At 36.4% G+C, this 12303-nt stretch overlaps 1 protein-coding gene and 2 long non-coding RNA genes across 4 annotated transcripts in view; 2 read left to right on the forward strand and 1 right to left on the reverse strand.

The window, feature by feature from the left end:
• Positions 1-1568, forward strand: part of LOC110265764 — a 15772-nt gene extending 14204 nt beyond the window's left edge. Inside the window, exons 2-4 of one of the 2 annotated variants that reach the window (XR_002352088.1) lie at positions 103-387; positions 587-870; positions 951-1552. This is a non-coding gene — a long non-coding RNA (uncharacterized LOC110265764). Of the gene's footprint in view, positions 1-6; positions 388-586; positions 871-950 lie in introns of those variants that run through there. The other variant, XR_002352087.1, reaches the window with a different exon arrangement.
• On the forward strand, positions 3906-6147 carry LOC110265408. Its single transcript, XR_002351561.1, has 3 exons — positions 3906-4327; positions 5620-5713; positions 5813-6147. It is a non-coding gene; the product is annotated as an uncharacterized LOC110265408 (long non-coding RNA).
• On the reverse strand, positions 7840-10106 carry LOC107610626. Its single transcript, XM_016312656.1, has 4 exons — positions 8602-10106; positions 8315-8500; positions 8116-8224; positions 7840-8025 (listed from the first exon to the last, which is right to left on the reverse strand). Exons 1-4 carry the CDS (start codon positions 10104-10106, stop codon positions 7840-7842), a joined length of 1986 nt encoding a protein of 661 aa, XP_016168142.1.

Below are 12303 nucleotides of genomic sequence, written 5' to 3' on the forward strand. Positions count from 1 at the left end.
CGTACACACAAAGATTGCTCTTCATCACACAATTTTTTTCTTCCCAGTTTTCATGCGGATTATAGGGTCACGCTCTTCATCACTCAAATCTCTTCTTCCCAGTTATTCTGGTAATTTGAATTTGTTAGAGGGCATGAAAGAGTGGTTTGTGATAGAGGGGGAAGAAGAAGAAGATGTTGACCAAGTTCGAGACCAAGAGTAACCGAGTGAAGGGGCTTAGTTTCCACAGCAAGAGGCCCTGGATCCTTGCGAGTCTTCATAGTGGTGTGATTCAACTATGGGATTACCGCATGGGAACCCTCATCGACAGGTTCGACGAGCATGATGGCCCCGTTAGAGCCTTAGAGGTGTTCACTTCCACAATTCTCAGCCTCTCTGTCTCTGGAGGTGAGGCCATTGTGTTGTTTCTGCATTTGATTTGTTTCATTCACTGCTTAATACTCTGTTCCATTGATTGTGCATACGCTATTAATCTAGGTTATGTTGTACACATCTAAATTATATCAGGATCCACTTAAACATTTCTGGTAGGTAACATATTTAAGTTTTAGAAAGCATTTGTTTGTGTTTGTGTACACTACAACAGATGCGGAACCTAGCGGCGGAGAAACAACGGCTCATGCCAAAAACGACGCTAGTTGAGAAGATCCCGGAAAAGATCATTGGCGGTCTGGCAGGTACCGCTAAACCTTCCTGGATATCGGCCGTGTAGTCCGAACCGCCTCGAATTTGGTGTATATATCTTCATACTAACCCTCCTGATTTCACTTAACCTCTTGGCGCGAACGAAAGCACGAGCAGAGGCGCGAAGAGCACCCAACCTCCCTCTGGCGCAACCTACCCGCGAGTACACCCAGAAACTTCTGCCAGGTGAGATTCAATTCCTTAATTCAATTCCCCCATTTACTTTACTGCCATTAATTGAAACCCTCCTCCCCCCAAATTTGCAGAAACCCGTCACTTCATTTTGGTAGCAAGCCAAACACGAGCGGGAGCAGAGCCGCGTACCATCTGCTCCACTCGGCGCTTCCGTCTTCGCCGTCGAATCGCGCAGCGGCCAACCGTGGTTCCATCACCAGCGACGAAGTTGAGCATCTCACTGGCGGTGCGTGAAATCCCAACACCGTCCTCTCCAGTGCGCGAATCCTAGCTATCGCTACCTCCCACTTTCACCGGTTTGTTCTTCCACATTGAGCTTTTCTTGTGGTTTTCATTATTGGTTCAGAGTTCTAAACATGGATTTGGGTATATCTTCTATAAATTGTGGCTAATTGAAGCGATTTCGAGTTAGGGATTTGATTCAGTACGATTAATTAGCAGATTGCAAGTTTATCTTCCAAAAGATAACAAATATTATAGTATAATACCTCTGTCCATCATCATCAACGATGAATTCCTCTGTTATTCCCTTGTATTATTATTTATGTGAAAGTTGAAATTGGTACTTAATTAGTTTTTGCAGTTAGATACCTTGGCTCGTTTATATACTAATTATTCTTAGAGAACTTGATTTACATAAGATAGGATTTTGGGCAATTTTCCAAGTATGAAAATTGATGGAGATATTATATATGGACTTTGCGTGTTTACTTATATAGTTACATTTTTTTAGAATTCGTAGTTACTAACCTTAGCTTATGTACTTTGTTAATCCCATTTTTTGTTTCTTATTGTTCTGTTTAAGACCTTTGCACAAAAAAAAAGTGCTCTGTTCAAGACTTTATTAAGTTTCTCTTTTTTGTTACTTCATTGACCGAGTTTGTTCCCTAAGATTGTGTTGAGATTCTAGCACTTTCTTAATAATGTTGGTACTAAAGGTCCTTTTTAATAATTAAATCTTCCTAACGGTTCTTTATAATAATTTTTCCTTTGATATATCCCGTTGAACAGTTTGTCCGTATTTTTTTTTATTTTCTATTTGTGTTTCCTTATTAAATTTTTATGCATTTGTTTATATGAACATCATAAAAGTGGATATAGATAAGAGTTGGATCTCAAAGCCACGAGGTAGTGTCGAATACAAGGCCGGGTTGAACAAATTTTTGGATTTCGCATTTGCTAATGCATCATCCGATGGGATGATACATTGTCCATGTCCTTCGTGTGGGTTCCGGCTATTCCAAACTAGAGAGGATGCTTATGATCACTTGCTATTAAAACCGTTTCCTGCTAAGTATACTTTTTGGTTACATCACGGGGAGAGACGCGTAGGAGACAGTTCTACTGAGACACAAGAAGTTGGCCCTGGTAGCGTCTACCGAGATCCACTGCGCGACATGGTTCGTGAGGCATTCAACTTTCCAGGTTCTGTTGTCGATGAAGATGACTCGGGAAACAAAGATGTTGAGGGGGATGCCGAAGAATTGCCTTATTTGTATAGCGAACCTAGTCAGGCGGCCCGTCATTTTGATGAGCTGCTTGAGGATGGAGAGCAGGAATTGTATCCGGGTTGTGCGAAATTCTCGAAGTTGGCTTTCTTGGTCAGGCTATACCATATAAAGTGCATGTGCGGCGTGAGCGACAAGGCATTCGGAATGATACTAGAGTTACTGTGTGAGTCCTTTGAGCATGCAAAGATTCCGGCTTCACTGCACGATGCCAAGAGGATCATACGAAAGCTCGGTATTGCGTACAAGAAGATAGATGCATGTCCGAATGACTGCATGCTATATCAAGGCAGCGATCAAGAACTGTCTAGGTGCAAGATATGTGGGACCTCGAGATGGAAGCAAAAGAGTAGGAGGAATTCCGTTGTCCGGATCAACGTGGTTGTTAAGAAGAAAGGAAAGCCGCAGGCGGCGAAAGTTCTTCGTTACTTTCCCCTTGTTCCACGACTGCAGCGGATGTTCATGTCCAGTAAGACATCTGTTGACATGTTGTGGCACAAGAAAGGTCCTAACTCGGATGGTTTTTTGAGGCATCCACGAGACGGAGAGGCATGGAAGGCATTTGATAGAAGATATACTCACTTCAGTGGCGATCCACGCAGCGTTCGCTTAGCCTTAGCTAGTGATGGCTTTAATCCCTTCGGAAATCTCAGCTCAAGGTACTCGATTTGGCCCGTGATTCTCATCCCCTACAACCTGCCCCCATAGAGTTGTATGAGACCCCGTATCTCGCTCGTAAAGGTACCTAGGTCGTCTTAAGCAGTACGTGCGTAATAAGGCAGCACCGGAAGGATCAATTGCCGAGGGCTACTTATCTGATGAGATTCTCACTTTTTGTTCGAGATATCTAGATAACGTTGAAAGCAGGATCAATCGACCATTGCGTGTCGATGATCGACCGAGCGAAGATGCGACTAATAACGCGACCAGCATGTTCCCACTAATTGGCAAAGCGGTAGGGGCTTCCGAGAGTTTGAATCTTTCACCAACCGAGAGACTTCAAGCACATCGTCACGTATTGGTCAATTGCGCAGGTGTAGAGAATTTCTTAGAGTAAGTGCAGTTATTAATCTTAGAATCATATTGTACCCGAAGGCAAAATTTGTTTATACCTTTAACAGTACATCCACACGGTATACTCAGGGATTTTAGGGCTAGTAGAAAAAGACAGCTACGAAGTATTGGCAAAAGAAACGAAGCCTACATTGACAGGGTTGTCCATAGAGAATTCGCCGAGTGGTTCAAGAATGAGGTGAATCTTCTGTACGGCTCTTCCATTTATAGTTTCGTTAATATATTGCCTCCTAAATATATGACATGCACACTTGTACCTTTCCCTTTATTATACTCTTGAAATTTTATTTATAAGCAAATAGCATAATAATAAAAATCAGTCGTCTGGATCGACTTTGATCTTATTTAATTTTGCCTTTTTTAAGTGTATGGATCTTGAGAATACGTTAGCAAGACATGTATACTTAGAGTTCTCACGCTCACCCTTTTATGTGTTGGGACTAAGCAGGAAAATTAGAAGAGAATGACCTCTTTATGTGTGCCAGCAGCTTTTTTTTCGTCCGCTCGATGCAAGAGGCATCTCCGTTCTCTTCACTTGAGCACACAATTTCATTCGCTAGAGATCTATGGTTCACCAAATCGCCTATTAGAGCATGGTTGGATGCATTCTCCGCACACAGTCACATAGGTACAGTTATTAGTAGGGCGCCTACTGAACTAATTTCGGTACGTATCCAAACTGACTGACCAATCAAGGGTTCTATAACCATAACCATAAGACAAAGCCAACTATCTGATGATTTATACTACTCTGAACGTTGTAGGATTTGTGTCAATTCGGAGCAAAGTATCGAAAGAAATTTGGCTTCGAATTCTTAACAACTACAAATGCTAGACATTCCCATAAAATACTGGAGGAGATCAAGGTATAAATCAGCTTATTAAATGTTATTATTATTATTGTTACTGTTATTATTTTGGATATCACTTTAATAATTTGCAAGATATTAAGTCTCAATTAATGTTAACATATATATTATTGGATTTAAAAAAAGTAAAATCAAACTATATATATATAGAGTACAGTTGCATGCTAGGGATAGGATAATTGGTACAATTATTGGTTTGAATATATAGATATAGTTTCTTTTCATTCTATTTTAAATATACATACTCCCATAAGTACCTATTTAGGTCTCATTACGTTATTAAATTTTTTTCTGATAAAATATATAGTTTTCTTGTGTTTAATAAAATTCAATAGTAAACATAAAAATATTAAAAAAATAAAAAAATATTTTTTTAGAATGTTATAATTTATTATTTTACCTTTTTTACATAAATTTTTTTTAAAATAACATATAAACAAACAAATTTTGTTATGTTATTCTATCCAACAAAATTGTTAAATTAAAAAATATTTTTATACGAGCTATTTAAATACAGGGTTTTTTAAAAATCACTTAAAAGAATTGTTATTTTGTAGAAGTTCACCCAAATTGGTAGTAGATTTTATGTAGATTTCTTATTTTTAGTATTTTTCTTTAGTTTATAAAATATGATTTTCCGAGAACAAAAAAAAAAGTGAAGAAAAACTTGAGATTTTTTCTTTTCTTGTTGGTTATTAATTAGTTGCACGAGGACTTTTTCAACATGGTCAAGAATGATCCACAGCTGAATCTATATTCGATTTCAATGGTGACTGCAGCAATATAACATAACTATCAAAAACTACTAAGTCAACATATTTTAAATAATACTAATGACGAACGTCTTAATGATACTAATCTATTTTCTGGTTTGGTTATAAAGGTAATATGGGTATCCAACTTTTCATTAAATTTTGGTTAATGTTTTAAAACTTTCAATTTTTAACTGTATCAGTTTAATTAACGATTTAATTTTTAGAACCTTAAATGGGTTTGCATTATTATGACATATGCGGATCATCATCTTCGGCTATGTGCTGTGATTGCTATGAATGAACTTCTCCATAAAGCATATATATTTGAGGCAAAATCTTTTTTACTATATTCTTGAGAACTCAAGCAGAACGTAGTAAATAGTATCGGGTTAAAAGATAAAATTTTGGGATAAATCTTGCTGAATTTAGTCAACAAATCCCCTCCCCATGAACACTTTCAGAGAACTCTATGTAATGGCTGCGTAGTTTGTTGGAATGCCCAATTGTTCTGATGATTCTTTTGTTCTGATTTAGGCTCGATGCGAGAACAATCTCTTGGTTGAACTGGATATTGCGGCTCGAGAGAAATTCTATTTCATAGAAGAAGGACTCACAAAAATCTGGGAACGTAAGTCTAACAAACCTTGTAGAATATGGCAGCCAGACCATTTTCTCTGTAAAGTTTAGTAATGTTATTCAAATTGTTTTGTTGCGATTTAACTTTCAGGAATATCTCAAGAAGAGCTTCAAGAGAAATCAGAAGATTTAGGGGAGATAGTTCCAGACTCACTGGAAGAAGAACTCGTGCCCAGCAACAGTTCCGACGAGGAGGTTTGGATCGATGACAAGGCTACCATGAGAAATTATGATCTCAATAAAACACCAGACGAGAACCAGATAGAATGATCCAGCTCTCACCTGATTTCTTCTGATGGTGTTTTTGTCAAATAATATGACTCATTATTAGCTTATTTGCATCCTAGTAATGTTTTCGTTGTTATGTCTAGTTGTTTTTGTGTTTTTGCACAGAGTTCAACATAGATTCATTTCAAACACAAAGATGTTTAGCTGACCTATTCAAATTTTTTCGGTACATTTTTATTACTTTTACTATGGTTAAATTTTTATTGCCTACTTGATGCTAGCTATTCGAAGAATTTGTGGTGAAAATTGTATTTCCAACAAATACAGTAGTTAATTCTTGAATTCACTGCCAATATTCAATTAAATAAAACTAATACGTAAGTTAAAGGTTCTCATCCCACCATATCTCCAAATATGTTTAGAAGATTTGAAAAAGTATAATCTGTAACAAAATATAATGCGGATAGAGGAGTTTGGTATCCACTTCTTTTTTCCTATCTTACCCTTAATTTTATAATCTAAGATTGCGTCCTCAATCATGTATTCACATTCTGTAAATTCTATATTAATCCACTAGAGAATTATGTAATTGCTTCATTTAGGAGTACATATAATTCACTCTTAAATATAATCAACATAAAATTATATTTTTTCAATTTTTTAAAATTTACATTATTTATTAAAATAATGATATAATGAATGTACTGTTGCAAAAAAATGAAAATAACTTCATAAATATATTTTTTGTTGAAAGAAAACATAACTCAATAAATGTAAAGTCTAATTTAAATAACTATAGTTAAATAAAATAAATAATAAAAAACGGATAAAAAATTTAAAATTTTTTTTAAAAGAAATCATTATTCTCATACACAATGACATAGAATTTTAGCATTATCCTTTTCTATATGCATCTATTTTTTTAGTTTTTATCCATAGTTCTGTGCTTTATTTTAATAAACAACATTATTTATTGAAATATCAATTTAAATTTCAATATTGTCTATATTGAGAAGAAAGGTTTATTATTAACAGAAATTCTCTTGTACACTGTCAGTTACTTTACATAAAAAATAAATTCACCCATTTTAAAGCAACTTTATTAAATTCTTATGTAAATCATTGTTACGTATTTTGATAGAATAAAAACAAAATAGTTTACACATGATTTTTTTTAAATTAATGTATAAAGAATAATTTTTTCCTTTAAATTATTATATGATATTATTTTAATGTACTCTTGGTACCTATAACATAATGCTTTTAGTATTATACATATATTAATTTAAAATTAACTATTCTACATGTTAAAAAAATTGAATAAGTTATAAAAATTTTTATTTACTTATTCAATACAAAATTTTTGAATGCTTGAAGTCTTAATTTTTTCTTAGAATGATAAAATATGAAGTAAAAAGCAACTATGAAAAATAAGTGCCTATATAATATGTATACATCTAGATATCTAAATCAAATAAGAAAGTAATTAGTTAACAACTCAAAAGTTAATACAATGGATAGTTATGGATCAAAGTAGTGAACAAAAATAAAAGTTGGGATAATGGTATGATACTAATTGATTGCGATTGGGGTTAATAGAAGAAGAAACAAAAAAAAAGGAATTTAAATGAAACAAGGCAACATAATAATGATGACAGAACAATAATAGTTATACATGTAAAAAGAATAAAAAAATAATAGTGTAAAATAGGATGAGATGATAAAATCAAAATAATTATTGATATTAAATTAGGATAACATTTTTGACTTTTTTTACCTATATCTTTTTCCGATAACATATACATATCTTTAATGTGTGCTTTTATAATTTAACATTTTAAAAGTCTTTTATAGCAATTTTAATTTTAACAAAATATCATATAACTAAGGCTACGTTCTTCTAGTGTCAGATGTGACACAAACCCCGCTATTTTGGGTTCTCATTCCATCCTCTCTTGATAGTGTTCTAAACTTGAATCCGTTGACATTGTACGCCTTAAAGCGCTTTGCCTGAATATTGGGGCCACATGCGAGCCACTGCAATTCTCTCGGGTGCATCGTACTTCCCAGTGGTATCTACCAATGATATAATTATTTTTAGAGTTGAGTGGCAGGAGGCAATATATTAACGAAACTATAAATGGAAGAGCCGTACAGAAGATTCACCTCATTCTTGAACCACTCGGCGAATTCTCTATGGACAACCCTGTCAATGTAGGCTTCATTTCTTTTGCCAATACTTCGTAGCTGTCTTTTTCTACTAGCCCTAAAATCCCTGAGTATACCGTGTGGATGTACTGTTAAAGGTATAAACAAATATTGCCTTCGGGTACAATATGATTCTAAGGTTAATAACTGCACTTACTCTAAGAAATTCTCTACACCTGCGCAATTGACCAATACGTGACGATGTGCTTGAAGTCTCTCGGTTGGTGAAAGATTCAAACTCTCGGAAGCCCCTACCGCTTTGCCAATTAGTGGGAACATGCTGGTCGCGTTATTAGTCGCATCTTCACTCGGTCGATCATCGACACGCAATGGTCGATTGATCCTGCTTTCAACGTTATCTAGATATCTCGAACAAAAAGTGAGAATCTCATCAGATAAGTAGCCCTCGGCAATTGATCCTTCCGGTGCTGCCTTATTACGCACGTGACCCGGTCCTGCCGAAATCTGTGGCTTTGATTCAGAAAGCGCCGATGACCCATGAAACACCATTTCTGACTAAACGTGAGTCGCTTAGACTCGGCATCCAGGTTGCACGTAGGACATGCTCTCCCACCGTACGTATTCCACCCAGATAAGTTGCCCAACCCTGGAAAATCGCTGATTGTCCACAACAACGCAGCATGCAGCTTGAATGTTTTTTTCTCGCTAGCGTCGTACGTATCAACACCACCCCACAGCTGCTTCAACTCATCTATCAGCGGCTGTAAGTAGACATCTATGTCATTACCAGGCATCTTGGGACCGGGGATAATCATAGACAGCAAGAAAGAGCTGGGTCTCATACAACTCCATGGGGGCAGGTTGTAGGGGATGAGAATCACGGGCCAAATCGAGTACCTTGAGCTGAGATTTCCGAAGGGATTAAAGCCATCACTAGCTAAGGCTAAGCGAACGCTGCGTGGATCGCCACTGAAGTGAGTATATCTTCTATCAAATGCCTTCCATGCCTCTCCGTCTCGTGGATGCCTCAAAAAACCATCCGAGTTAGGACCTTTCTTGTGCCACAACATGTCAACAGATGTCTTACTGGACATGAACATCCGCTGCAGTCGTGGAACAAGGGGAAAGTAACGAAGAACTTTCGCCGCCTGCGGCTTTTCATTCTTCTTAACAACCACGTTGATCCGGACAACGGAATTCCTCCTACTCTTTTGCTTCCATCTCGAGGTCCCACATATCTTGCACCTAGACAGTTCTTGATCGCTGCCATGATATAGCATGCAGTCATTCGGACATGCATCTATCTTCTTGTACGCAATACCGAGCTTTCGTATGATCCTCTTGGCATCGTGCAGTGAAGCCGGAATCTTTGCATGCTCAAAGGACTCACACAGTAACTCTAGTATCATTCCGAATGCCTTGTCGCTCACGCCGCACATGCACTTTATATGGTATAGCCTGACCAAGAAAGCCAACTTCGAGAATTTCGCACAACCCGGATACAATTCCTGCTCTCCATCCTCAAGCAGCTCATCAAAATGACGGGCCGCCTGACTAGGTTCGCTATACAAATAAGGCAATTCTTCGGCATCCCCCTCAACATCTTTGTTGCCCGAGTCATCTTCATCGACAACAGAACCTGGAAAGTTGAATGCCTCACGAACCATGTCGCGCAGTGGATCTCGGTAGACGCTACCAGGGTCAACTTCTTGTGTCTCAGTAGAACTGTCTCCTACGCGTCTCTCCCCGTGATGTAACCAAAAAGTATACTTAGCAGGAAACGGTTTTAATAGCAAGTGATCATAAGCATCCTCTCTATTTTGGAATAGCCGGAACCCACACAAAGGACATGGACAATGTATCATCCCATCGGATGATGCATTCGCAAATGCGAAATCCAAAAATTTGTTCAACCCGGCCTTGTATTCGACACTACCTCGTGGCTTTGAGATCCAACTCTTATCTATATCCACTTTTATGATGTTCATATAAACAAATGCATAAAAATTTAATAAGGAAACACAAATAGAAAATAAAAAAAAAATACGGACAAACTGTTCAACGGGATATATCAAAGGAAAAATTATTATAAAGAACCGTTAGGAAGATTTAATTATTAAAAAGGACCTTTAGTACCAACATTATTAAGAAGGAGTAACTCATTTTATAATGTTTAAGTCCTAGAATCAAATCTTTTATAAATAATTTTTAATTTTGTGATCTTTACCCAACAAAAAATAAGACAAAAGATTATAAAAATAATAAAAAATTAAATAAATAAATAATCAAATTACTGAAAATGTTAAAAATATAATAATAATTAATATAAAATTAAAAAAAATAAATAAACAGTTATAAATTAATATTTTAATAATGAAATTTCACTAAAAATCTATTAGACTAAATTTTTTAAAAGTAATTAACTACTTAATCCCAAGTGAATATTCATACATATTTATATAGTGTTGAGAATCAAACAACATATGTTAAAGATTATAACAAATAAGTAAAAGTATAGTTAAGAATATATTTAGTTCATTATAATAAGATTTGGTTCTTCTTCACCAATATTATAAAAAGATTTGGTCATTTTTAATAATTTTAGTATTAAATATCCTTTTTAATAATTAAAACTTCATAACGGGAGAGTAATATTCCATATTAATGCAGTAAGTAATCCAAAAGAGAGAACGGGAGAATAACCCGGAAATAAAACATAGATAAAGGTACTTGTATCCGGGCTAATTGATAGAATATAAATGGTATTAGGAAGGTTGCTTACTCATGGTCTAATTCTGCACGTTTAAAAAATTACTGGAAAGAAGAATTTCTGGTTCCGAAGCCAAAAAATGGAATGGAAAAGAAGAGATTCCTTAAAAAAAAAACGGGAGGATATGAAGTTAGAGTATAAAGATATAAAACACAAAAGTATAAATAACAGATCACAGAGCCCAAAAAAACAACAAATCCTTTGAATATTTTCATGTGGAGAGTGAAATAAATTGAAAAATATTTTGGTGAGCATCTTTTCTTTTTTCAAAACTTGATTTCCATCTTCCAAGTTGCCTTTTCATTTTGCGGTATCATTATTCATTAGAGTTTCAGTGGTACATCCTGATTTATGTTTCATTTATGATGATTTTTATAGATACATTGAGGGTACATGTCAGTGAGATAAATCACGATTCCTGATATGAGAAGTGTAACGAATTCATCATACAAATCATTAATCAAAGTAAACAATATAAGAAAATGGCTAATGCATGTGGGAAGCGGTGAAAGTGGGAGGTAGCGATAGCTAGGATTCGCGCACTGGAGAGGACGGTGTTGGGATTTCACGCACCGCCAGTGAGATGCTCAACTTCGTCGCTGGTGATGGAACCACGGTTGGCCGCTGCGCGATTCGACGGCGAAGACGGAAGCGCCGAGTGGAGCAGATGGTACGCGGCTCTGCTCCCGCTCGTGTTTGGCTTGCTACCAAAATGAAGTGACGGGTTTCTGCAAATTTGGGGGGAGGAGGGTTTCAATTAATGGCAGTAAAGTAAATGGGGGAATTGAATTAAGGAATTGAATCTCACCTGGCAGAAGTTTCTGGGTGTACTCGCGGGTAGGTTGCGCCAGAGGGAGGTTGGGTGCTCTTCGCGCCTCTGCTCGTGCTTTCGTTCGCGCCAAGAGGTTAAGTGAAATCAGGAGGGTTAGTATGAAGATATATACACCAAATTCGAGGCGGTTCGGACTACACGGCCGATATCCAGGAAGGTTTAGCGGTACCTGCCAGACCGCCAATGATCTTTGCCGGGATCTTCTCAACTAGCGTCGTTTTTGGCATGGGCCGTTGTTTCTCCGCCGCTAGGTTCCGCATCTGTTGTAGTGTGTAGTGGTAGTAATAAGTATTCTTCTAGTAACCATGCTGATAATCATATTATCTCTTTACCTGTTTATCTTTGGTTGCCCCATGGTGTTGATACAGTGAGCAGTACACATGAGGGGTACACTTTGTAATGTTTCATGATTTGTTTTGGATGTAATTTATATGAAAAGGATATATCTTTGGTGTAATTGAGATTATCTAGATCTGTTAATTTAGTAACAAATCCGTTCGAAAATATGTTAATGATAACAAAAATTAAATATTATTCTAACAAATTTGTTAATTATCTTTAATTTATTATAGTAATAAAACTT

This window comes from Arachis ipaensis, chromosome B08 (assembly GCF_000816755.2).
Source record: "Arachis ipaensis cultivar K30076 chromosome B08, Araip1.1, whole genome shotgun sequence".
Lineage (NCBI taxonomy): Eukaryota > Viridiplantae > Streptophyta > Magnoliopsida > Fabales > Fabaceae > Arachis > Arachis ipaensis.